Below are 26,656 nucleotides of genomic sequence, written 5' to 3' on the forward strand. Positions count from 1 at the left end.
ATAACACGATTGATACAAAGGAATGATTTTGCTGCACTTTTCACTTGTTTATTTTTAAATGAAACCTGAAGACTTGCACTGCAATACATGCTGTGGAAGTGCGTGCATTGCATTGATTTTTAATATTTGCAAAATGAACCCATTAATTGATATTATGAAATGATCTTGAGATATTGATAAGCATCCTTGTGTCTTTTAACAGACACTGAAGATATACATGTACATGATTTTGGGTTAATGCCATTTTCAGCTTTTGGTAGCCTATATATGGCAGCCAGTATTGATGGGGTAGGAAGATTCCAAGAGAATCTGATGGCTCTTGGCAAGCTACGCAAATACCTAATGTACCCAGGCAGGGACTCAAACCAGCAAACATGGCAGTTATTGGAAAAATCAGGACATAATAAGTGTGCGTGTTTGGGATTTGTAAGGTAGCTTTTAACAAAATTCAGTCATATCGCTACAGTGTCTGTGGTGTGACAGTTTATAGTAATGTCTAGCACTGGGGCATCATGCCACAAACATATAGCATGATGTCCCGCCTGATCACATTATCCTGACACAGAGCCAACCAGTCCTAACACTAACCTCTTAATGCTGAGCACCCAGAGAGGTAGCCTGTTAGTAGCATATTAATAAGTCTTTGGTATAACTCTGTCAGAGTTCGAACCCACGACCGTCCGCATCCAAGGCTGACACTTTAACCACTAGGCCACCGGAGCAATCCAAGACTTAAAAATGAGGACTGTTCATCAGATTAATGTCAGACAAACATAATTGATAATGTTTAGGTTTAAAGACCATTACTATGGTCAGAGTTGATACTCTCGTACAGCTGTGGAAAAATGATGAACCAGTACTTCTACTGCTGGTATTGCTACTGATTAATTAGTTGATTTGGTGTTTTAGGCCTCTCCAACATCTGTGGTAATTTAGAGATGAGACCTCAAGTTAAATCATTATGGGTTTTATGCCAATTTCAGTACAAGAGAATCTATATATGGCAGACAGTTTTACTGTTGAAGAAAACCTTTAGTGCCTTTCATGCACAAAAGACACTTGGCTAGAACCACAGGTAGCTGGCAACATTCTCATGTACCAGGCCAGAGTAGGATTTGAACTTGTGCAATGAGAGGGGGGTGACCAAAAAACAAGCATCTTGTACCAGTCTGTCATGGAGGCCCCTTGTAACATGGGTTGAAGTCTAGTATGAAAGACAAGAAGTGGGGGATGGGTACTGTGACTCATGGATTCATATCCCAGCAAGTTACTGCCAGGCCATCAAAGAGGATGCTGCTGCTGTTGGCAATAGACAGTTAACTATGGAGATGTTGATTTAACGAGTACACTGGGACCAAAAAAGAAATTCTTTGGTTTTCATCCATTTTTTATGATGTAATAATTTGTGGTGGGCTTTTTTTTTTGCTGAAATTACAATTTTTATTACGTTTTCAGGACAGGGACAACCATTGTATTAAATATTTTATTTATATCCAAAGAGTGATGGTTTGGATAAAAAAAAATATTCATGGAACTAATTTATTGTGGCCTGGTGATGGTGGAAAACTGTGGCCTGGTGATGGTGGAAAACGGTGGCCTGGTGATGATGAAAAACTGTGGCCTGGATTTGGTGGAAAACTGTGGCCTGGTGATGATGGAAAACATTGTGTCAATGATAATCTGACTGATTAGTAGTCATGATGATGTAAACAATGTTTGACATACTATATTACTTTCCTTTTATCATTTTAGTCAGAAATAATGTGACATTGCTTACAGAGACTTCATTTTTTTTCTCTAACAAATCAAGAAATTGATTATGACATACATTTTTTCTAAAAGCATGTCAATAAATGACAGGGGGTCCTTGGTGGCCAGGTGGTCTAAAGTGCTACCTTTAATGATCACTGCTATCTCACTTATGCCCGCATAGGTTTGAGTCTCAAGCTAGGCCAATGTGGGTAAGTGAGAAATCTACAAACAGCTTCTCATGAATCATTGGTTTTGACCGGGATTTTCCAGGGTTCTTCCTCCACCAGTAAAGACGCCAATTGGTACATTGACACTCAGATACATGCCTGTTCATGATAACCCTGTAATAAAATTGGCAACTGGGTACCCCTTGAAAAAACAACCCCCACCCCATCCCACCCATTTCCAAGTTCAAATCAAGACACAGAATAAAGATTACAGTTCGAGGCTCGTGTCATGTGCACATTTATTTATCATCACAGGGGCTCATCTCGATGCTTACAGTTAACTTGTTATACATGTACAGTATAACAATACGATAGAGGACACTTCTCTCCTTTCTTTTGAGACCTATTTAAGATTCAGCGCTGATATTTCAAGCTAGATTTTGCAAAGCATAATAAATTTGGTACTGATTCTTAGCTCAGGCATTCGACTTTGTGTGACTGTCCAAAGTTGGGCTTACTATCATAACTTTAAGGAATTCCGGATCATTTTCCCATGCTACCACTCAACATAGCCATGATCACACCTGCTTAATATGCAAGCGAACTCTCTGAATGTAGCACTGCCCTCTCATTGGCCAAAGAAAAATGATGTACTGCACCTGTTTATAACTTAGTTTTGTTTTGTTATATATTACATAAATTGTCTGATAGTTATATTGTAAATGATACAAGCCCTTGTGCTCATTGTTCAACCTCCATCTAATTTCCTTAATTTCTGTTTATACTATTACATGATACAGTTCCAAGAAAACAGACATGTTTCTTGAATGTGAAACCAGGTGTCACAAATTTGTTCTATTTTAATATCCACATACATAGTGGATCAGTCTAAATTTTTTTAAAAATGGCGCCGGATAAAGACAATAAATGGGCCTTATCATTGTGACTGATGGATGTTATATGATTGAAAAATATTAGAGGAGAGGGATACTGTTAAGCTTAAAAACAATGTTGCATCAGGACAAATCAATGGCACTTTCAAAAATTATGAAATAAGAATTTGACAGTGATGTAATGTAGCAGTCATCGTTTCAGGACTTCATGACTGTTTGTGAAAGTTACATTAGACAATGTAGACTATTTAAAGTGAGTGTTATGCATAAATAATTTATCAGTTTCATTTCTGTCTATACCCTAATCCACATTCAATTTGATTTAGCTGATTTTTGACAAGAACTTTTACTGCAAATCCAGGTAAGTAGCAAAAATAAATGAATGTTTTTCAGAAGTTTCCTGTAATTATGGCATGTAATATATAGGTTGCACTTTTTATGCTCAGATTGCACTTTTTTGCCACGAATATTAGTAATAATTACACTTATACCTCTCTTAGGGGTTGGCATGTGTGAACCTAAAACAGAGCAGTACAGGTTCACAGTTAATATAATTTCCCTTTCATCAAGTATCCAGATATAAACCGATCATTAGGATCGACAGGTACATGTACTCGGTAGAAATTTCCTGAAATTTTGACATTCTCTATCCATCAGTTATCCTGGCCTCCTTGTATAGCAAGCCTATCTTGCGCTGAGAAATAGCATTAAAACCAAAACAACAACAATGGAAAGAAATCGCAACATCTTATAGTGCATTTAAAGTGATACAAGATTAGACTGTCATGTAAATCGAAAGCAGCTTTCTTAAGAACTAACAAAAACTTGAGCTAGACAGCGATCACTCAAGTAAGCACACATTGATAGTCGTAATGAATGACATTTTAATGAGGACACAAATTGGTGATTTCTGCATTACAATAGAAATCTCAATTATAAAACCTGTATTCATGGACATTATATTAGTAGGTATTAAGGGACTGAACCACGACATCAGCCAATAATAAGCCAGCAAGAAAATTTATGATTTCACAGCATCAAAAACATACATGTCTGACACAAGCAAATGAACCAAAAAAATGGTTGAATATAAAGAATGAATAGAAATTATTGATTGATATGTAAGAATTCCATATAGTTGACCTCCAAGCAGCTGTCATTTAAATCACTTCCGTTCCCATCCTCAAAATTTAAATTGTTTCTCCTGCCAATAGCCCAAAATTGTATGTTAATGATATTGTTACTGAACAAAATCTATGCCGATTTTTATTACTCAAATATATTCCATTTTGCTAAACATTATATTTATTGTGTTTCAGTGAAAGACATAGACAAAGCTGTACAGGCTGTGGCTACTTTCCTTTTATTCCAACCTGATGATGAGGACATGTTGAGGAACAAGGCATACTACATGGAGTTTGGTTTCCACCAGGGGCACTTTATACCATTTGAGGTTGTAGTTTAAACACCCTAGTCAGCAGTTATCACCCGTAGCTCAATTTCCATTGCCCATGAGAGTTTGGTTTCTCTTAATGCAGACTGTGCTCATGAAGACTAAATGATGAGTCCATTGTTGAATTTTCGTTTTTAAATATGCTATTTATTGTACATGTTAATTTTGGTAGTACTTTCTGTTCCTCATCTTACAAAATTTTCAGTCTTTTTTAGTTTCATTCTAGATGGCTCAGTGGTTAAAGCATTTTGATACTGTTGTGTGCCATTGGAGAAGGCACTTTATTTGCCTCAGCACTTTATAGCCTTGAGAGTGTTGATGTGTCACAATACATCACACCAAACTAAACCATAATTTTACACTTCTTTGTGGCTGATACTATTTTAATGTTATTTTTTATAGAATAACATATTTTTTATAAAAATTTTCTAAGCTTTTTATTTTCATTGAAGATTGATCGTGGCAAAAAAAGTAGAATTAAAACCAGTGTGAACATTGATACAGTACACTGAGACTTCTCTAAACCAGTACCTCTGTATCGCACTTCCTCTTTGGACTGGCCACATAATTTGACCCACAAAAGCCATTCTAATGCTTATGAAACTTAAAGAAACCAGTCCCTCTGTATCCCTCTTCCCCTGCAGACTGGCCACATATAAAGGCCATTTTAATGCTACTAAACTTAATGAAAACAGTCCCTCTTCATCCCACTTCCTCTGCAGACTGGCCACATTTAAAGGCCATTTTAATGCTAATAAACTTAATGAAACCAGTCCCTCTTCATCCCACTTCCTCTGCAGATGGGCCACATATAAAGGCCATTTTAATGCTAATAAACTTAATGAAACCAATCCCTTTCATCCCACTTCCTCTGCAGATGGGCCACATATAAAGGCCATTTTAATGCTAATAAACGTAATGAAACCAGTCCCTCCTCATCCCACTTCCTCTGCAGATGGGCCACATATAAAGGCCATTTTAATGCTAATAAACTTAATGAAACCAGTCCCTCTTCATCCCACTTCCTCTGCAGATGGGCCACATATAAAGGCCATTTTAATGCTAATACACGTAATGAAACCATTCCCTCTTCATCCCACTTCCTCTGCAGATGGGCCACATATAAAGGCCATTTTGATGCTAATAAACGTAATGAAACCAGTCCCTCTTCATCTCTTTACTCTGCAGATGGGCCACATATAAAGGCCATTTTAATGCTAATAAACGTAATGAAACCATTCCCTCTTCATCCCACTTTCTCTGCAGACTGGCCAAATATAAAGGCCATTTTAATGCTAATAAACATAATGAAACCAGCCCCTCTTCATCCCACTTTCTCTGCAGATGGGCCACATATTAAGGCCATTTTAATGCTAATAAACATAATGAAACCAGTCCCTCTTCATCCCACTTTCTCTGCAGATGTGCCACATATTAAGGCCATTTTAATGCTTATGAAACGTAAAGAAACCAGTCCCTCTTCATCCCCCATCCTCTGCAGACAGGCCACATGTTCAGGCCATTTTAATGCTACTGAACGTAATGAAACCAGTCCCTCTTCATCCCCCTTCCTCTGCAGATGGGCCACATATTAAGGCCATTTTAATGCTAATAAACATAATGAAACCAGTCCCTCTTCATCTCTTTATTCTGCAGACGAGCCACATATTAAGGCCATTTTAATGCTTATGAAACTTAAACCAGTCCCTCTTCATCCCTCTTCATCTCCCTTCCTCTGCAGATGGGCCACATACAAAGACCATTTTAACGCTAATAAACTTGATAAAACCAGCCATCTCCATGCATGTATGAAATAATCTAAACTCGTCAAATGCATGATACATACGAGATTGATTTAAAGACTTGATCTTCATGTTTTAAAGTATTGATGAAGTCTTGAGGCATGAAAATCAATTATACATTTCATGAATGGCCATAGTAAAAGAGATGGACAGTCATGCACAGTATGTAATCCATTTTCAGACATTATGACTTCATGAATCCTGTAAAATATAAATTCATTGTAGTTCATACTGGCTGGTATAGGTGTTACTTATAATGCATCTCCTAATGCTTTGCACTGTCTGATCATTTTATTATGCTTTAATAAACTTTGTACTGTTTGATTATTTGACTGTACCTTAATACACCTGGCCTTATTTGATCATTTAACTGTACCTTCATAAACCTGGCACTGTTTGATCATTTGACTGTACCTTAATACACCTGGCACTATTTGATCATTTGACTGTACCTTCATAAACTTTGGATATTTGTTTCAGCTCTGGTCTTGATTCAAGTTTTAGATGCCAGATGCAATTGGACAGCTACTAATGTTCATCCCTGTATTATCCTTTTTTATGGTTTCAGGAAGCCAAACAGTATTATGAAAGAAGGAAGATTTTCATTGAAATTATAGACTATGTAAAGACTGAATATGCCCTGTCATCTGACAAGCTAGTGGATGAGACCAGCAAAGTAAGTCAGTGTTCATGTTCCAGGTAATCAGTCCTGTTAATGGAAAGTCTTGTACGAATGTTTACACATAGTTAATCTATTTGAGAGTGTAAATAACAGATAAATAAACAACTTTTTTCACTGTGTCTTGTTGACCTTAACAATTTACTTTCATGGTGTCTTGTTGTCAATCAGCTTTTAGTAGATGGTCATGAGAAACTTCGCCATATTTTATATTTTATCTGAGCTTACATCATTACAGGTATCATTAAGCGTACATCATTACAGGTATCATTAATCGTACATCATTACAGGTATCATTAAGTGTACATCATTACAGGTATCATTAATCTTGCATCATTATTGTTATCATTAATCTGATATTATTAATCCTGTGTCTAAATAGTCAGGAAACTAAACTTTCCATGTGTGATTCTTTTAGTTTAGCAATTTCCCCACAGGCTATTATAATATAAAACAAGAATTGTGTTTGGTTTAATTATTTAACTTACCATATTCATTTATCTAAAGTTAGCCACCAGAAGCAATTGTCGTATGCTCTACCACGAGTACCCATTTCTTCAACAGTCCTTTGAGATAGCATAATACTAGATCATTGACATTGATTGTGACAAGCTGAAGATGTTGTTGTGGGTTCAACACCATTTGTCAGCACATGATAATCTATGCATGGCAGCCAGTTATATTTAGTTGGGGAAGAACTGGGGAGCAACCAGTGACCTAGAGAAAGCTATTGACAAGCTTTCATACATACCCATGTTGGTTGAGTTGAGACTTGAACAGATGCAAGTTGAAGTGAGATGTGTGAGTGAGCTGTAGAGCCTGAAGATGAAGATGAAAGAAACTGCTACCATTTATTGGTGTACTGTCAAAAGACAGATATTAACAAGTCTTTTTTCTTTATGGGTTGACCCAGAGATTTGTTAATATGGTCTGTGATTACTTTAATCCAGTAATGAATAGCAAACTTGTGGGGATTGGTTTGGTCACTTGTTGATAGCAGTCACCCAACACTGAACTACAGCGCCATTTGGACACTGCTGTGGGTGCACAGAGGGCCATTGTAAGGCTCAAGTGTTTGTCACTGAAAATATGTAAAATTGTATTAAAAGTTTTAAAATGATCAGTTTTAGCTTTACAAGTCATAGACTGGAAGAGCTTATGGGATGATCTGTTCTCCGATGTACATACATCAGTTAGCACAAGTGTGTTATCACTAGTCATAATGTCAAGAAGGTCCTGTGGGGAGAAGTAGCATGTTTTCAGGGCTGATGCAGAAACAAAATCATCCTATTGAATGCTGTGATATCTCAGCTGGCTAACTTCTTTCTCTGGCTCTTTGAGAAGAAAAATCAGCTTCTGTTACAAATATAGGGCATAACAAAGTCTTTTAAGACTTACTGGATAACGTTGACCTGAAATAGCTCGCCTTAGAATCTTTGATGGTTTTTGACTTGGTTATACTTGGTAAGATTTGGCCTTTAGCCCCAGCCTCATTGAAGTTGCGATCATGGAAGACATTCTTTCTGATATCTCTTGCCTCATTATGCAGGGGGAGTGAGCAGCATGCTGTTTCAATGGACCTGAATTATTGTCAGTTCAGATTGAATGGTTCCATGGTCATAATGAAATAACCAGATTTCATAGCTAAGAGCTGGTTATGTAGACAATCAAAAAGTAGTCATTCACTCGTCATCCTCCATTGACATTTCCCGAGAAGTAGTGGTGAAAATCCTTGTACATGTTTTCAAGAACTGCTTGAAATGGACAAAGTAGAACCATGGGTCTTGTCATCATTCCATCTAGTTAAAGCATGAAAAGGGGATATAACTCCTTAACCCCTGGCATTATTGTTGAAGTGTGTAATATGTTCATCATATTCAGAAGAGTCATCATACCGGACACACCTCTTGAAGATTCTGTTTATGAGGTTCGAGCCATCTTGGTGAGTTTCACATTTAATTACAACACTGCATTCGATATAACTCATAAGCATGCATGCACAGTCAGCCTTCTCCAGCTTTTATTTCTGAGATCTATTTATCACAGAGATGAGAATTCACTCTGGTGGTTCCTGTGGTTGTGGCCCAGATGACTACCGGACCCATTTAAGGTCAGCACAACACAGGTGTGAGTTTAGCGCTTTTGCTGGATTCACCCAAGTTGGTTTTCCATATCAAGGAAATGTCACTCTTTTCTCCTCATCAGAGTGTTGTCACACAGTACATGACCACTGGTTGTTATATTATTATATTTTTAGTAAATTCATACATACCCAATCACATTACTTTTGAACCCTCCCACACCTCCCCACAATTGCAAGCATCATTGATGTATCACTCTGCATTTGCTGATAAACATGTGGTTGACAACTAGTGGTGACAAGGGGAGGTAACAGGTAAGAGATTCTTCCCATGTCTATAAGTTGTATAGATAAGAAAGACACATTTTTGTCTTTCCAGGATTGCTGGATTCAGAAAGGTAGCAGACCTTATATCTTAGGTTGAGGTGATCATGTGTGTATTCTTGGAGAAACATTGTTTAGAAAAAAAATGTACTTTTTGCAAAATAGCTCAAGTTTATCACCATTTGTAGTTACCAAACTTTGTGGAAAGCTTGCACTTGGGTCAAAAGATTAAAGGTCAAGGTCACTGATTGAAAGAAGACAAATGACTTCCACACATTAATATTGATTCTACATCACATATATAGACAAAACTTTGTGGATGACTTAAGATAAAGAAAGTCTGTTAATCTTGGGGTCATAATGTTAGAGGTCAAGATTACTCTGCCTGAAACAAGGAAATGGTTTCTTTTCAATAAAGTATTCCTACATTAAGGACTTGGACCAAACTTGATGGATAGTTTACACATTGGGTAAGTAAGAAACCATTTGTCAAAGGTCAAGGTTATAGTAACTAAAAACGAGTGGTTTCTTCACAAAACTCTTAGTTATCTGCATAGAGCACTATTAAACATGGTCCATTAATATAATATGCTGTTAACATTACTTGTTGGGAATAGCCCTCTAGAAACTTTACTGACCATAAAAAGCAGGCAACAAATATTTTCCAATTTTTTAGTATTTCTTAGCAAATTTTGAATGAAACTAAGATAAGTTTTTAAAAAGGCATTTAACTTTCTTGCTTATGATATTTTTTAACATAATTAATTCTTGTGTCTTTTTCATCTCGTACCTTTCCTAATTTTATACTAACTAAATTTGCATACACCATGGTTGGATTATTTGCAGGCTTGGACTGAGAAAAAACCACCATTGAAGGAGACTAATAATCCACATTCAAACTACCAACCATTCATGGAATACACAGAAAAAATGGGTGTCACAATAGTTGCTGAAGCAGCTGAATTGAATGGTTCATCACGCCTTGCAGCTGATGGTTTCTTCCATGAAGATCATTGTTATATTATATCAGACCTCATCAGAGTAAGTAAATAATGCAAAGATAAAACCAACTCCAAAACAGACCAAAGTAAATAATGTAAAGATAAAACCAACTCCAGAACAGACCAAAGTAAATAATGTAAAGATAAAACCAACTCCAAAACAGACCAAAGTAAATAATGTAAAGATAAAACCAACTCCAAAATAGACCAAAGTAAATAATGTAAAGATAAAACCAACTCCAAAATAGACCAAAGTAAATAATGTAAAGATAAAACCAACTCCAAAACAGACCAAAGTAAATAATGTAAAGATAAAACCAACTCCACAATAGACCAAAGTAAATAATGTAAAGATAAAACCAACTCCAAAACAGACCAAAGTAAATAATGTAAAGATAAAACCAACTCCAAAACAGACCAGATTACTCATAAACTAACTTAGAGCAAAACAAGTTACTGTACACCCATAGTGATAAACCTTTGCTCACAAATAGTCAGTTCTTATTAATTGAGTCTGTCAGTCATTGGTCATTTTCAGTGAAGGGATCAGTTAATTGATTACATGGATCATATTCATTCTATAATTTCTATAAGAAATATATGATCTTATTCATTAGTCTTTTAATTTAGAAAACTGTCCTAAGTTTCCAGTATTTAATAGCTGTAATACATTCTTAATAATATTACATGGCTTTCACTTTTAATGCAGCACGTCATCTAAGGTGAATTTCCTCAAATTAGTAAATGGTGGTCTTGAAAGAAAAGAAACATGAGTCCAGTCTAATGCTTACATTATTTCTATCATTTCGAAAATAGATCCTGCCATTCGTATACATTTTTGTGTTGCATTTGATATTTTCTTTGCAGTCCTTGAATATTTTGCATTTATCTGTGTCCCTTTTTAATGCTATATTTGAAGGTCCTTGTGAACATGCAAGTGAAGCAGTCCTCTTCTTTTTCCTCATTGGTAAGCTGTGGTAGGGTAGGTATTATTACCCTAACACAGGGAATCAGTAGCAGTTCCTGGTGTAAAGAAATCACCAGCTATGTTAAAAGAGGGATCATTTACACTCCCAAGTGTTAAGTCATCAGCTCAAATTAGCGAGAAACCAAGGGCACTTCCCAGTGTAAAGAAGCTGCCAACCATAAAAGGAGTGTTCATTGACATGTACTGGTGTAATGACGATGTCACCTGCTATTTGAGTGGTATCAGTGGCTATTCTTGGTGTAAGACGTCAACAACATCATGTGTGAGCCTGCCTTTTTGCCAAAAGCAAAGCATGGTCATTTTCTGTTTTGGATAGATCTGCACATAAGTCAAAGGCATCTCTTTCATTGGAGTTTAGTGTTCCCTGGATAGAAACTACTTGAGCAAGTCTTCATTCTTGACTAGTCATTGGCCATTGACTTGATAACAGTACTGGACACTGGACAGGGCAAGAAGTACTGGCCACCAGGTGTCTGTCACCAGGCATTGGATTTAAGCACAGGTCTCTGGTTATCTGACAGTACTGGGCTTTATCACATGTCTAAAGAAAGGGATTGAATCCTTGCTTTCCTTTTCCTGTGTTCCCATTTAATCCTTATGGCAATTGGGGACTCCCAGCACCCAGTGGTGAGTCTCAGTGTCTTCCTTTATCCCCATGGCAGCAAGGATGACTTTCCCATGGTTCCCCTTCTCCAGCTTCATTGTCAAAGAAAATGACAAGGCAGCCACTCTTCTCCAATATTAAGAGGGGATTATCAGTTCCATATTAAGAGGGGATTATCAGTTTTGTTCTTGAATGAGTGAGAAAGAGAAAAGCGGGGTCTGTGGTTTCTTTGCTCAAGTGATTTAAGCACAGGTTCAGCAGAACTGACAGAACTTTTTAAAACCTCTTCTTGTCCTTCATTTACAGGATGGGGTCTCTCCAGTTCCTGCTACTAGCAAACTGGAGATATAAATTTTGTTATCATCTGGGTTGGTGACTAAATCAGGACCAGTTTCTGACCAAAATTTTAGTACACACCGTAGAACCTCATTTCTTTCTAAATACCAACATCTTCAATTCATGCTGAGGTGCTCACCTCAAACTAGAGTAGTTAGTCCTGCAGGTATTGGAGTCATGGGAAGAATCTTCCCTTCATATCAGCAACCTAGAAATACAGGCTGTTTTTCTAATACAACAGGGGCGAGTCAAGTGCATAAGACATAATTGTGTGATGATCACTATGGACATGTTAGTTGTCACATACTTTAAAGCTTGTCCATAAATTGCCCAGGCTAGAAGTTAGGTGACTTACAAGGATTATTATGTCAAGTGGAGAGTATTCTGTAATTGGTTTAGAAACCTTTTATTAATTTTGGACTGAGACTACCTTGAGAACCGTACCCATAAAACATTCTTTTTTTCCATCCTTTCATTAGTGAAGAGGAGTGAAATTCATGCCTTGTAGCTGGAAAAGGGTTTCTTACAATACATTGGCAACAGCAGTTTGGTTTCTTGTCACCAGCTGGGCGTTCTGGCCCAGAATTAATTACCATTCAAAGCTCCAGAACCAATTGAAAATCCCTCTTCTTGTTCTCATTATTTCTGGGGATGATCATGATATATTTCTTTTAAAGGTTCAAGCCTTATGTTTCAGTTTGCATAAATCAAATTGGAAAAAAAATTGGTTGAAGTCATTGCTTTTAAAAAATCTTTCTCACAAAAGGTTACTCTTATAAATCAGCGGTCATCATCTGGTGGTGGATTATTCTGTCATAGAAGCTGATCAGTCTCATATAGAGAGATCTTTCTTTCATGAGAATTGAAGTACATCAGGATTTGGGCTGTTAATGCAACTTGAATTGTTTCTTAATCATTGTTTTCTGGTGATTTCATTTTTTTTTTCATTTCTGGTGGTCTCACTCAACATTCTCTTCATTCTGCCTTTGTTTGATATTGCAGCATACATGTCAGACCTGCAAGTTATCAAGCCATCTTCCAGTCTGCAGTAGCGCATCTAACTGTCAGTAGATGGTAGGTTCACTCTGACAGCTAATCATTTCACCATCAGCCTCCCACTGGGCTGGAAAGTCAGCAGTGTTGTAGTTGAAGGTAATGTAATCATGGGTAGAATCTTCCCTTCATATCAGAAACCAAGAAATGCTGGCTTTTTGCAGTCATGGGTTGGATGAGGTCAGGCACTACAACAGTACTACCATTATTCATAGTTTTTTGGCTAAAACTAATATTTATTATTTAATACTTGCTAGCTGTTAATATTAAATATCCCTACCCCATCCCCTCTCTAGTGTCCTTTCAGTCTCCTTCTAAATCAAAATACAATATTCTGAATGATGGAAATAGCAAAGGCATCAGACTGGGATCATATTGGTTTCTGTTCTAAAGGAATCCATCTTTGACTGGGGACTAGTGCCAGGAAAGTAATGTAATAATAGCAGGTAAGTATTATGCCTTTGAAATTAGTTTTATCACCCAAAACTAAAATTTTAGAAACTTTTAAAGTTTTATTTATTTGGCTATGCCAGCTATATGTTTCATTTGTATAACCTGACAATTTAGAAAATTTGAAAATCCATTAGGTATACTTTATGTAAAATACTCAAATGCATGTTGTTGTAGTATATGCGGTGCATGATGGACAGATGCAATGGGAGGAGAAATGTGTCATCTTGTGCTGGTTGTTTTCTGTATGAGTGCTTTATTGCACTGGAAAAATATTCACTTTGTGTCATATAATTTTCCTATATTTTGTGAAATAATTCATGATTGTCCTTTATTTCAAGTAAGAAATTCTCATTTTAATATCAGCAAAAACATGTTGCAGAGATGCTGCCAGGGTGCCTGAATGTGCAAATTGTGCAAATCTTTTACAGGTTAGCACACTGGGAGAGCAGTGATGTGAGAAAACTCAACGCAATTAGTTTAAAGTCACGCATTTGAAAATGTACCCTGCACATTATACAATTTTTGTTTAAGTGTTAACCTCTAAAGTGCATCTTGTGACATAAAATCTTGCCTCCTTTAGAGGTATTGTAACTCTTGTCATCATATGTCTTTTTCAGGTACGCAACTATCTACACATCTGGGTTCTTTGGCTTGACATTAATGGCTGTTAAACTAAATTTGATTGGCATATTGAGCCCTGGAACAAGCATTCTGTCATAGTTCAGACCTTGTTTAAAGGAATTTTTACACATTTTTGTTTAAAATGTGGGCTACCTAGAACAGCCAAAATGGCTGATTCCTAAAGTTTTATCTTCAAATGACTATTTCATTTTTCAAATAATGGCTGATGATAATGATGATGACAATAATTTTAAAAGTTATAAACTTATATCAGATTATTGGAGCTGGAAATGTGTTAATGGAGATAACAGTGACTGATTTTGAACTAAAAAATTAGGTTGAATTAGAATCTGATGTAATACTGGATGGACAAAAATAGATGGCGCGATGGTCAACTCCTCTTTTAGTGGTATGTTGAAATGAACTGCAGAAAAGGCAGAATACGAAGCCTAATTAAAATATAGACAGTTTAACAGTAGAGTGCAGTTTTCATTTCTTTTCTTGGCAATTTATCCTTGCTGGATCTTGTGCTACAAATCTATATTCTGTAAGGGTTAAGATCAAATTAATAAATAAGAATATAGAATGAAATTAGAAATTAAAGTTATTCATTTCATCAAAATATCTCTCTCTTAAAAAGGACACTGTGGCATTGATGGACTTAAATTATAATGCAGCATTAAGGAACATATAAAAAAAACCTGTTTTAATGGTCAGCAAAGCATTGATTTAAGAAAGTGAAACTGGGGCAGAACTTATGTTACTGAAAATTTTTCTTTTAGAGTAGAAGTATCTAAAAGACTTCACCTAATGAGCTGTGGAATTGTTTTTATAACAACCATAAAGAACCATTTTCCGACTTTTTCAAGCTGGCTTTGCATATGCCCTTCAGACAGCAGACTGAAAAGGAATTTTAAGCATGGAACAATTTTCATAATACAGGTAAAGAGCACATTAAGCTCAGAAACAATGAACAGATTAATGCTTATACAACTAGAGACGGCATCTTTTAAAGATTTTGATTTCAATAGGGCTATAACAAAGTGGAGCTGGAAGAAAGAGAGATAGATTGGGAAGTATTAGGTAAATTTTGAACAATGGCTATTTCCTCCTCCTGCTTTTTTTCTAACCCCTCCCCCCCTTTTTAGGTGACAAGTTGGGTGCTACCCCATTCAGATAAAATTGTATAAGCAACTCTGCTGTTGCTACTATGTTACTAGCTCTTTTCCGGATGGAAAATTCCCCAACTGCATGATGGGAATTTGTCCTTCGATAGGGTGAACTGGAAGGTTCCAGAATTCTAGACTGTCCCTGGTTCAATCCACAGATACTTTGACCATGTGTGCTGTTTTTCATTCATTTTCTTAATGCTGACATTATGGCTGCTTTGTTTACATCATGGGAGAATTGTCTTCACTTTGTGCCATAGTGTAGTGATTTGATTTATTCTTTATTTGCATCATTTTTGTCATATATTAGCATACTAATTTTGTTGAGAATTATTTTCTAGCTTAATTTGGTATTTAATTAAAACATCCCTATTCTTGCCTAATTGGGTATACAGATGCATTTTAATTCATTTTATTGTTTATTACAGTACAAGTAACCAATAAAAGTGATAACTCATATTCATTCAGTTTGAAGTGTGCTATTTTTATAACACAAAAAGTGGGTTACACACCAGTTTTTCTTTTTATACTGTGTTACCTTTGGTTATTGAACACTGGTTCATTTGCAAAATTAGTATTGGATAGTTTTCCTTGCTATTCCTTTTTATTAGCATTCTTACTGTTTTTTGGCAGGTTGCTAATTTGGTTGACCCCAGCTTTCGATAAAGCCTGATTGACTTCAGTATCTTTTAAATATCTTCAGTATTCCACTTTGCATTGCATACCATTTTGAATTAAAATGTTTTAATTCTCTGAGGCAGCACCTTGGAAAGGTGCATTCTTGCAGTTATTCTGTCCATCATAGACCAAGTTCATGTTTTTTCTACATATACTTGCATCATATTTTTCAAATAAATTTCTATCAGCATTCTTTTGTAGCAGTGCCTAAGCAGGGTGTGGGTTGGTATGGACACAGGAAAGCACCCTGGAACCCCCCCCCACTTATTTATCTTGTACTTATCTTGTACATGCCGTGAGATAATACATGGTTGTCCTATGGTTGGATGATCTCAGGGACATTGATGAACATAGACATACTTATAAAGGAAGGAAGAAATTTTCTTTCTCATCTTCCTCAGAATTTTGGGTTTTTTTTGAGTGTCAGAGAAGGATTACCAAAGTCTCCTTGGAGACTCCTAGGGTTAGAGGGCACCCTCCCAATCCAGTTAATAAATGGGTAGAGAGTGAGTCCACCCTTCTGTTAGGGAAGAACAGCACCCTTTCCATTCTTTTAGGGCAGAGAGCAAGTTGCACCCTCCACCAAGGTGGATGAGCAGCAACCTCTGCTTTCCCACATCATGATGCAGGCTGAAAGTGAATCATGCCCCCCCCCACCATAAGTGTGTGTGGGGGGGAGCAGCACCTTTTTTAGTCTCTGGGGGCTCATTGTCAGCAGTGGGATAACTGCTAAGATCAAAAGTGGAGCAATCGGTTGAAAGCTGGGTAAAGGTCTTCCTACAGATATGAGTTGCTTGACTGGTCAACAACTGTGAATGAGTCATGGTCATTGGAACTCCTACAATATGAGTATAGGGATCGGGTTGAGAATCCCCCTCTCTTCAGACTGTCGTTTTATCCTACAGGAGATTGACAGTTGGCTTCCGGCTGTGATGACTCAAAAATTCTTTATAGTTTGGAGAAACTTTCTGTGTCTAATTCTCAAACAGATCTCTTGTTCCTTCCTCACTTAGTGAAATTAAATTACCTCCCGTAGGGTTAATAAAGGCCAAGTCTTTGCTAGACAACATTAGAGGTGGTCTGTCCTCTCCTTGGCTTTGAGACCTTTGGTCATTGCATCAAGCTATAAGGTTCATACCCCTTCCTAGCTCACTAAACCTCCCACTTTGGATGCTAAAGCAGAACAAGTGGTTATTTCCATGGGGATCTGTGTTTACCTCTAGTCAAAAACACTGGAAACCTTAGAACAAAGGCTAGGTTATTAGGAACCATAATCTTGTATTCAGACCTATTTTCAGCAGTCTACTTCAACCTGCTGAAGGATGAATGTCTTTTGACAGTGACTTTCTTAAAAGAGTTCATCATCTCCATTGCTTCTCAGGACTTGAAGGACCAACAACAATGGTCTGCATTTCATTTCTAACATTGGATCCTTTACCCTGAAGTGGGATCATGTGCCTTCCCACCCTTCAGGATGATCTCAGAGGTTCTTCATAAAGTTAGGAACTCTGCTGCTCAGCTTATTTTGATAACCCCTCTGTGGCCCAGCAATCAATGGTTCAATGATCTTCTGGTGGACCACCCTGGACAATTTCCCAGAGGAAGGATCTTCTGTCACAGCAGATTCTATACCATCATGTTTTTTCCCCATCTCAAACAATCTCACTGCAAATACAAGGTTTTAAAGAAATGTGCCAGTTACATCATTCGGCCCAGGAGATAACCTACATCTGAGATCTATGATTCCAAGTAGACTATCTTTTGTGATTGGTGCAATAAAAAGTGTGTTAATCCTAGCTGTCCCACTGCATGTACAACCTCTTCCTTTTTCAGGAGAAACAAATGCTCAGTTTCTACTGTCAAGGGCTAATGGACGGGCTATCTATCACCTGTAAATTTTCATAAGGCCTGGTCACTGAGAAGTACTCTCACTTGGCAGACCTGATCAGGTATTTTGAGCAGCAAGGAAATCTAATGGCAAATCAGCATCCTTTGTCAATATTTGACAAAGGATGCTGACGTGCCATTAGATGGGGATGAAGAATAAAAACTGGTGAAAACCTGAAACTGGTGTTTTCATGCCATATGCAAAATCAACAGCAATAGAAGGAATTTCTGTAGGAAACATCTTGCTGACCCTGATTTCTTTGCAAACTGCTTTTCCATTTGATTGTTAAGCAATGTCATTCAGGTGAGATGCATCTAACCTACTTGGGCCTCTTGTTTCTGACTCATTTTTCTTATCTTCAGATTCAGGTCTGACAACAATAAGACTTTGAATGTAACTAATTTAAATTAGCAGGTTTGTTAACATGCCAAAACTTCTGTAAGCTATTTTGTTTAATGTAATAAGAGTTGATTGTAGTTTACTTTTTTCCTTCAGAAAAAGAAGCCAGACAGTACAGGTGTGAGACAGATTACCATTCCAGAAGCAATGCAGGTGTGTATTTAAGCATATGCTTAGAAACTGGTATGCTTTTAAAGCTGTGTTTCTTCCCAAATCAAGATCAAACTGAAATAAATTGTTGGACATTGTTTTTAATCCCTAGTAATGATGCTCCACACAGATTTTTCAGTATTACCCAATGGTACTCCATGCCACAAATCATTTGGCAAGGCATAAAGTAATACCCTTGTATGCCAGTCTAATTATCCACATACCTTCTGTGGGCTGAAGGATGTAGAAATGTACCATCTTTCATGTCAGATGAGGTAACTAATAGACATAGTAACTAATAGACACAGGATCCATGGTAACTGAGAAGTTATCATGCCAGACTTGTGACTGAAATGGTGCAGATTAGAATCCTACCACTGAATCAGCATTGGTCAGCTCTTGTAGTGTACCCAAGGGCAAGGTACTTTGCTTGAGTTGCCTTGGCAACCTATAACCTACTTGTGTTGCTGTGATATAAAACACCAACCTACACCATCTTTCAGGTGATTTTTGTGTTTAGGTCAGCTTTGAGATACTGTGTAAACTAGTCTGATAAATTATACCCCAACTCTTTTTTTGTATGTTAGTGGGAACAAATGAAAACTTTTTTTGTTTGTTTGTGAATGGAAACTTAACATCTTGTTAATAATCAGTATTTTTAGAAATGAAGGAAGTTTTGGTTGAGGGTTTAAACAAACTGGGCATGGTTTTGTAAGTATGTTAGCCTCTGCTTTGGCAATATTCCTCCAGCATTTAGCATCATTGTACAACAGTGCAATGGGGTATCTTTAGTGAAGAGTAGTCAAGTTAATCATTATCTAATTTTGATGTGAGGTACAAAAATTACTCTTTGTAGATTTTCTTTGCTTGCTATAGTTGGAGGTAAATGTAATGGTGCTATCTGACATCAAATATTGTTACCATGGCTGTCTTGAAAATCTTGTTATTGTAACTCCTGATGATTGGAAAGTCATATTGACACGGGCTTTTCACCAGTAGACTTCTTATAATATCTAGCTGGTTCTAAATTAAAATGGTGCTGATCTGACCTCTAATATGACCACCACAGTGGCCATCATGAAAATCATTTTATCACTACATCTCCTGAATGGATGGTTATAGCATCATGGGGTTTTCACAGAATGACTTCTTATGATGTCTTATTGGTCCTAAAATCAATCTGGTGTCTGTCTGATACCTGGTATGGCTGCAACAGTCGTGATCTTGAAAATCCCATTATTGCTACTCCTACTGAAGAAAAGCCATCTTGATGTAGGGTTTTCACCTGAAGACTTTGTACATTGTCTGGTGGGTCCTAAACAAAACTGGTGCTGCTGAGATGTCTAATATGGTCACTACAGTGACAGACTTGGAAATCTTTTTATCACTGCTCCTCCTGAATAAATGATATCGGCATGGTTTACATGGTTTTACATGAAAATGCTGCTAATCTAACCGCCAAGATGGACACCACAATAGCCATCTAGAAAATCACTATTTTTCCTAGATGGCTGGTCATTTCAACATATTGTGCTTTCACATGAAGTGGTCTTATGTTGTCTGGTTAACCCTAAATTGGAAATGGTGTCCATCTGATATCCAGTATGACCACCATGGCAGACATCTTGCAAATCTTGTTATTGTTACTCCTTTAAAACAGAAGGTTATATCAACATGGGATTTTGACCAGAAGACTTCTTATAATGTCTTGTTTGCCCGAAATTAAGATGGAGATGATCTGATGTCCAATATGGACACTGTGATGGCCATCGTGAAGATCTTGTTATTGCTCCTTTTTAATGGAATGTTATTTTGTCATGGGGTTTTCATCAGAAGATTCTTTACTGTATCTAATTGGTCTTGAATAAAAATGATGGAAATTGACCCACAATAGGATCAACATGGTGGCCATCTTGAAAATCTTGTTATCATTTCTCATCCAAATATGGATGCCTATATTAACATGGGGTTTTCACCAGTAGACTTCTTATGATACCTGGTTGGTACTGAATAAAAATGGTGCCAATGGTACATCCAATATGGCTAACCCAACAGCTGTCTTGAAAATCATGCTGTTGCTACTGTTCCTGAATGCCTGGTCATATTGACATGGGCCTTTCATCAACAAACTTCTAGCAGTGTTTGCTTTGTTCCAAATGAAAATGCTGGCAATCTAACACCCAAAATGTCCATTACAGGAGCTAATTTGAAAATCTTCTGATGGCTGAAGAATATCAGAGGTGGTTTCAGCATTCTGTAGTAAAATGGAAAAAATGGTCTTATCTTAAATTCTTGGAGATTCTTATCACCCTGTCCAGCATCAGTCCCTTCTAGGGTCTTTTATTTAAAATGTCACTTGACCAGTTGATTTCTAACGTTATTCATTCACCATTTGTATTGTATTATTTGCCAGAATGAGAATATATTTTAAAAATGGGAAGTCTGTAAACTTTCCATTGGCTTATATATGTCCTGATTATATTATACAGATAATGGGACTACTTTCAGGTTGTAGCTGAGGAGCACGAGTATGAGATATCCCTACGCCTACTGTTGCGAGTCATAGAAGTGGTCCGGCTCTACGTCTCTGCCTACTTCAGCTCTCCTGGACTCTTCGTCAAGCAGGCCAAGATTGTTTGCAGAGAAGGAGATGGTGAAGGGGGTAGGAACATTTTTGAGGTCTTCTTTCTGTTGAATGTTAAAAACAGTTGCATTGTCAAAATTCCAAAATGTTTTTTTACAAGGGAAGTAAACATTACATCCTGGCTGCAATTGCAGTACATATTGCAACAGTAGATGACAGTAAATGAACATAACAGAATCATGCATATTCATAAATTACTTGGTCATCAATAAGCAATTTTGCAGAAATCATAAAAAATGTTCAAAAGTCCCCAATGGAAATGAGATTATTAATAAATAGATTTATACAGTGTCAAGTCTAGCATGTTTCTACAGTATCTAGTCTAGTATGTATTACTGCATTGTCAAGTCTAGCATGTATCACTATAGTTTATCATCTACCATGTATTGCTAAATTGTCTAGTCTAGCATATATTGCTAGTGTCTAGTCTAGCATGTATTACTACAGTGTCTAGTCTATGATATATTTCTACAGTGTCAAGTCTAGCATGTATCACTATAGCATATCATCTACCATGTATTACTAAATTGTCTAGTCTAGCATATATTGCTAGTGTCTAGTCTAGCATGTATTACTACAGTGTCTAGTCTATGATATATTTCTACAGTGTCAAGTCTAGCATGTATCATCTACCATGTATTACTAAATTGTCTAGTCTAGCATATGTTGCTAATGTCTAGTCTAGCATGTATTACAACAATGTCTAGTCTATGATGTATTTCTAGTGTCAAGTCTAGCATGTATCACTATAGCATATTATCTACCATGTATTACTAAATTGTCTAGTCTAGCATGTATTACTGAATTGTCTAGTCTAGCATATATTACTAGTGTCTAGTCTAGCATGTATTACTACAATGTCTAGTCTATGATGTAGTCTAGCATGTATCACTATTGTGTATCATTTACCATGTATCACTAAATGTCTAGTCTAGCATATATTGTTGCAGTCTTTAGTCTATGATGTATTTCTACAGTGTCAAGTCTAGCATGTATTACTACAGTGTCAAGTCTAGCATGTATTACTACATTATCATGTCAAGCATGTATTACTACAGTATCAAGTCTAGCATGTATTACTACAGTATCAAGTCTAGCAGGTATTACTACAGTATCAAGTCTAGCATGTATTACTGCAGTGTCAAGTCTAGCATGTATTACTACAGTGTCAAGTCTAGCATGTATTACTACATTATCATGTCTAGCATGTATTACTACAGTATCAAGTCTAGCATGTATTACTACAGTGTCAAGTCTAGCAGGTATTACTACAGTATCAAGTCTAGCATGTATTACTACAGTGTCAAGTCTAGCAGGTATTACTACAGTATCAAGTCTAGCATGTATTACTGCAGTGTCAAGTCTAGCATGTATTACTACAGTGTCAAGTCTAGCATGTATTACTACATTATCATGTCTAGCATGTATTACTACAGTATCAAGTCTAGCATGTATTACTACAGCATCAAGTCTAGCATGTATTACTACAGCATTAAGTCTAGCATGTATTACTACAGTATCAAGTCTAGCATGTATTACTAAATTGTCTAGTCTAGCATATATTGTTGCAACATTTAGTCTGTGATGTACTTCTACAGTCAAGTCTAGCATGTATTACTACAGTATCAAACCTACAGAGTATAGACCAGCATGTATTGTTACACTGTTTAGTCTAGTAGGTATTACGACAATGACAAGTCATGCATGTATTAATATTATGTTGCAATTTAAAGAACTAATTTTTTCTTATACTTTTTCTAACATTGTCTGCCTGTCCATCTATTAAACTGTCTGGTGTTAGTTTGTTGTGTAAAGCAGTTTGAAACAGAACTTTCCCATTTAAGTCTCACTTGATATCATAAGATTAGTTGCATGAGTTGAACATGTAACATTGAAGAGATTAATTAAGATTAAATGGTTAAGGATGAAGATCATTAGTCAACAACGATTTGGAAGGCATGGAAAGCTTAATCTTGAAAAGAAAAGTCATGAATATGGAACGTCATAGACCCATGATGGTCTAATACATCAAAGTCATTATTTGTACTTTATATGGTTATAATAGATGAATAATTTTCTCCAAAATTTTCATTTTGTTATCAAAACCACCAAAGATTTAATAAGATCTCCTGCAGTTATCTATGACATGATGCAGGAAGCCATTCTGGCTTTTGACGAGTTTTAAAGTTAAGTATTTGTTGTCTCCTAAATGAATTGAATGAACAAACTGTATATTCTTTAGTAAAACTTGATGAAATATTGTAAATAAATGTTGTATGGTTGCATCAGCATTTTCATATTTCAGAGAAAAAGCAGCATGAAGATTGTATTCCTCAGGAAGATGGAGGCTGCATCAACACCTTTTCACGTTTATCTGATCAAGAATACATGTAAGGTCATCACATTTACATGTCTTTATTTATAATTATGCTCTTATTCATGAAGTTTAATAGTGACAACAAATAGAAATGGTCAGAAATGTGAAGATGTGATATTCTAGACTTATAAAAATTAAGCATCATTGTGTTTAATCCATTTTTTTTTTAAAAACTGTTAGATAAAAACGAAAAAAATGAAATGGAAATATTTACCTATTAAATTAGTATTTACCTTGGTTTCTTTAATGAAGTTTAAGCTGAGGCACAACAATGTTAGAAATATGTGGGTGCAAATTACTCTCAAATGTGACTTTATATGCATAAAATTTAATTGCTGGGTACACTGTTTTCAGACAGGATAAATCAGACTCAAAACATAATTGAAAATTGTTGATTGAAAGAGTTAAAAGAAGCAAAAGACCAGGACTATGTCTTAAAATAGCCAAATTGTACTGAGCTGAATAAGTGTTTTTGTAACCATGATTCTTTGATTGGTCCTTAGATTTTGTTCCAGAATGGAACCAGATAGTCAGATGCATTGAAGACCAGAGTATGATATTAAAACATGTCATCTGATTCAGCCTAATTTAAGTGGCTGATGGCTGAGAATTCATTATTAGTATGCAATTATATAAACCAGAGGTGTTTTTCCTGAAGTCTGGAAATGTGGACAGTACAGACCCATGATAACTTTAAAAATGAATCTGACTGTGATAGAGGTTTCCTTTAAAAGTTAGTGAGAGTCAGAACCCAATGATAGAGAAGAGAGTACACGTTCTTGAAGCAAGACAGCAAAGTTTTTTTAAAAGCTTTTTATGATTAAATGTGCAGAATGATTTCACATTCCATAACCCAATAGCAGTGTATGAAATTATCTAAATTTGATCTTGTGAATCAAATTCTTATGCTGCAGGTGTACTTTGTGCAAATTTTGAATGCTGCACAGAAAATACAATTTTTTTATTATATACTTAAGTGTGAAATTCATGAAATATAAAAAAATGTTGGTGAAATATTTATCCTCTTTTATTTATTCTTATATTTTTGCATTTAAAAAATATATAATTATGTTTTTATATGTGACAATACAAGATTTCCCATCATGCCATGCAATGTATGATAGTATGTGCCTTTAGAAGAGCAAGAAAAATAGTGAGCTACATAAATGGAAACTGCATGACATTTTAGATGCTGAAATCACATTTTGCTGAAGATGTTTGTCTTGCCACCATTTGCTTCTCTATGAAGTTGTGTCCCATCCTATCTTGAGAACTGTGTTCAAAACCTCATGCACTGCTTCACTCAGTTCATCTTGGTTTTGTGGTCAGATGAGGTAAAATAAATTACTAAAAGGTGATTTACTTCAGCTTATTGGGTCATCTCAAACACAGTTTTCTTATATTGCTGGTATTATCAGTCAACAAATACAATGGAAACTGAGGTGAACTTACGAAAAGATGGATGGGGGTAATGTGCTGAAGAGTGAGTTTAGTCTTATAAGTTTCAATTCAGAACCAAGTTTGGTATATAATAAGAATAAAATGTTCTTTCCTGAACAAATACCATATATGTTTCAACTTGTGGAACAAAAAGAACTAGATAATTTAAGTCATGGATTTGCCACTCAAAATGATGTCAAGTTTTTTGAACCATGCAAGAAATATATCAAGTATTATTGTAGAAAAAGAACATATTTATATTTATGCTGATTATGATTTCAGTTTAACAAAAAGAAAGTTATAGATGAGTGCTCAAGAGTTTTAGAAGAGTGCTTAATATTTGTAGAAGAGTGCTTGAGAGTTGTAGAAGATTACTCAAGAGTCGTAGTAAAATGCTAGAGAGTTGTAGATAAGTACTCAAGAGTTTTAAAAGACTAGTTGAGTTAAATATTTGTTTAGGCACCCCCCTGGCAGTGTAGAATAGGTCTAATGTGCTCTCCCACATGTTGTAAGACGTGACTCAGAGAGACAGGCACCGTGTTGCAACACTGATCAGTATGATAGACTTGCAACTGAAAGGGTACTGGTTCAAATCCTTTTATCTGATCAGACTGGCACAGCAAGGCACTTTACTCCAATTGCATTAGGACTAAATAGCTGATCAACTAATCTTACCATCCAAACAATCATTGATGATTTCAAAAGTCACGAATCTCAGACTAGAGAACAACATGTTGCTCAACAATAACTAAAGTAATGGTTGGTTGATCAGCCAGACCAACTAATCTAACCATCCAAACAATTATTGATTATTCCAAAAGTCATGAATCTTCAGACAAGAGAACAACATGTTGCTCAACAGTAACTAAAGTAATGGTTGGTTGATCAGCCAGACCAACTAATCTAACCATCCAAACAATCATTGATTATTCCAAAAGTCATGAATCTCAGACTAGAGAACAACATGTTGCTCAACAGTAACTAAAGTAATGGCTGGTTGATCAACCAGACCAACTATATTCCTGATACTAGTACACGATAAACTGGCATTACATGTGGAGCCATCTGACCTATACTGACCAATTGTACCAGAATGGCATTTCCCAGCTGGACCATGTTTTATGCCAGCCCTACTAGCATATCTGACAGAACCTTTATTATCCATGGTGATGATTCAGCATCATCACTGTTGAACAGAATGCTATATCCCTGGACAGAGAGCATACAGGAGGATGACAGCCCCTTGTCAATGAGATGGCAATACAGACTTTAACAGAATGCTATATCCCTGGACAGAGAGCATACAGGAGGAGGACAGCCCTGTCAATGAGATGGCAATACCAACTTTAACAGAATACTATATCCCTGGACAGAGAGCATACAGGAGGAGGACAGCCCCTTGTCAATGAGAAGGCAATACAGACTTTAACAGAATGCTATATCCCTGGACAGAGAGCATACAGGAGGAGGACAGCCCTCTCAATGAGATGGCAATACAAACTTTAACAGAATACTATATCCCTGGACAGAGAGAATACAGGAGGAGGACAGCCCCTTGTCAATGAGAAGGCAATACAGACTTTAACAGAATGCTATATCCCTGGACAGAGAGCATACAGGAAGAGGACAGCCCCTTGTCAATGAGATGGCAATACAGACTTTTCTGAACATTTTGATGCAACCATGGAAAAGATGAATTCATTTT

At 36.4% G+C, this 26,656-nt stretch overlaps 1 protein-coding gene across 4 annotated transcripts in view; it reads left to right on the top strand.

Moving 5' to 3' along the window:
• Positions 1 to 26,656, top strand: part of LOC149785354 (prolyl 3-hydroxylase 1-like) — a 96,643-nt gene that overhangs the window by 20,915 nt on the left and 49,072 nt on the right. For all 4 annotated transcript variants that reach the window (XM_089979259.1, XM_089979261.1, XM_089979260.1 and 1 more), the window contains exons 5-10: positions 4,132 to 4,265; positions 6,636 to 6,743; positions 9,997 to 10,191; positions 18,437 to 18,493; positions 20,999 to 21,152; positions 23,440 to 23,524. In XM_089979259.1, the coding sequence (XP_089835385.1) occupies positions 4,132 to 4,265; positions 6,636 to 6,743; positions 9,997 to 10,191; positions 18,437 to 18,493; positions 20,999 to 21,152; positions 23,440 to 23,524 (733 nt within the window). The remainder of the gene's footprint in view (positions 1 to 4,131; positions 4,266 to 6,635; positions 6,744 to 9,996; positions 10,192 to 18,436; positions 18,494 to 20,998; positions 21,153 to 23,439; positions 23,525 to 26,656) is intronic.

Source organism: Sinohyriopsis cumingii, chromosome 13, assembly GCF_028554795.1.
Source record: "Sinohyriopsis cumingii isolate HCF-2022 chromosome 13, ASM2855479v2, whole genome shotgun sequence".
Classification (NCBI taxonomy): Eukaryota; Metazoa; Mollusca; class Bivalvia; order Unionida; family Unionidae; genus Sinohyriopsis; species Sinohyriopsis cumingii.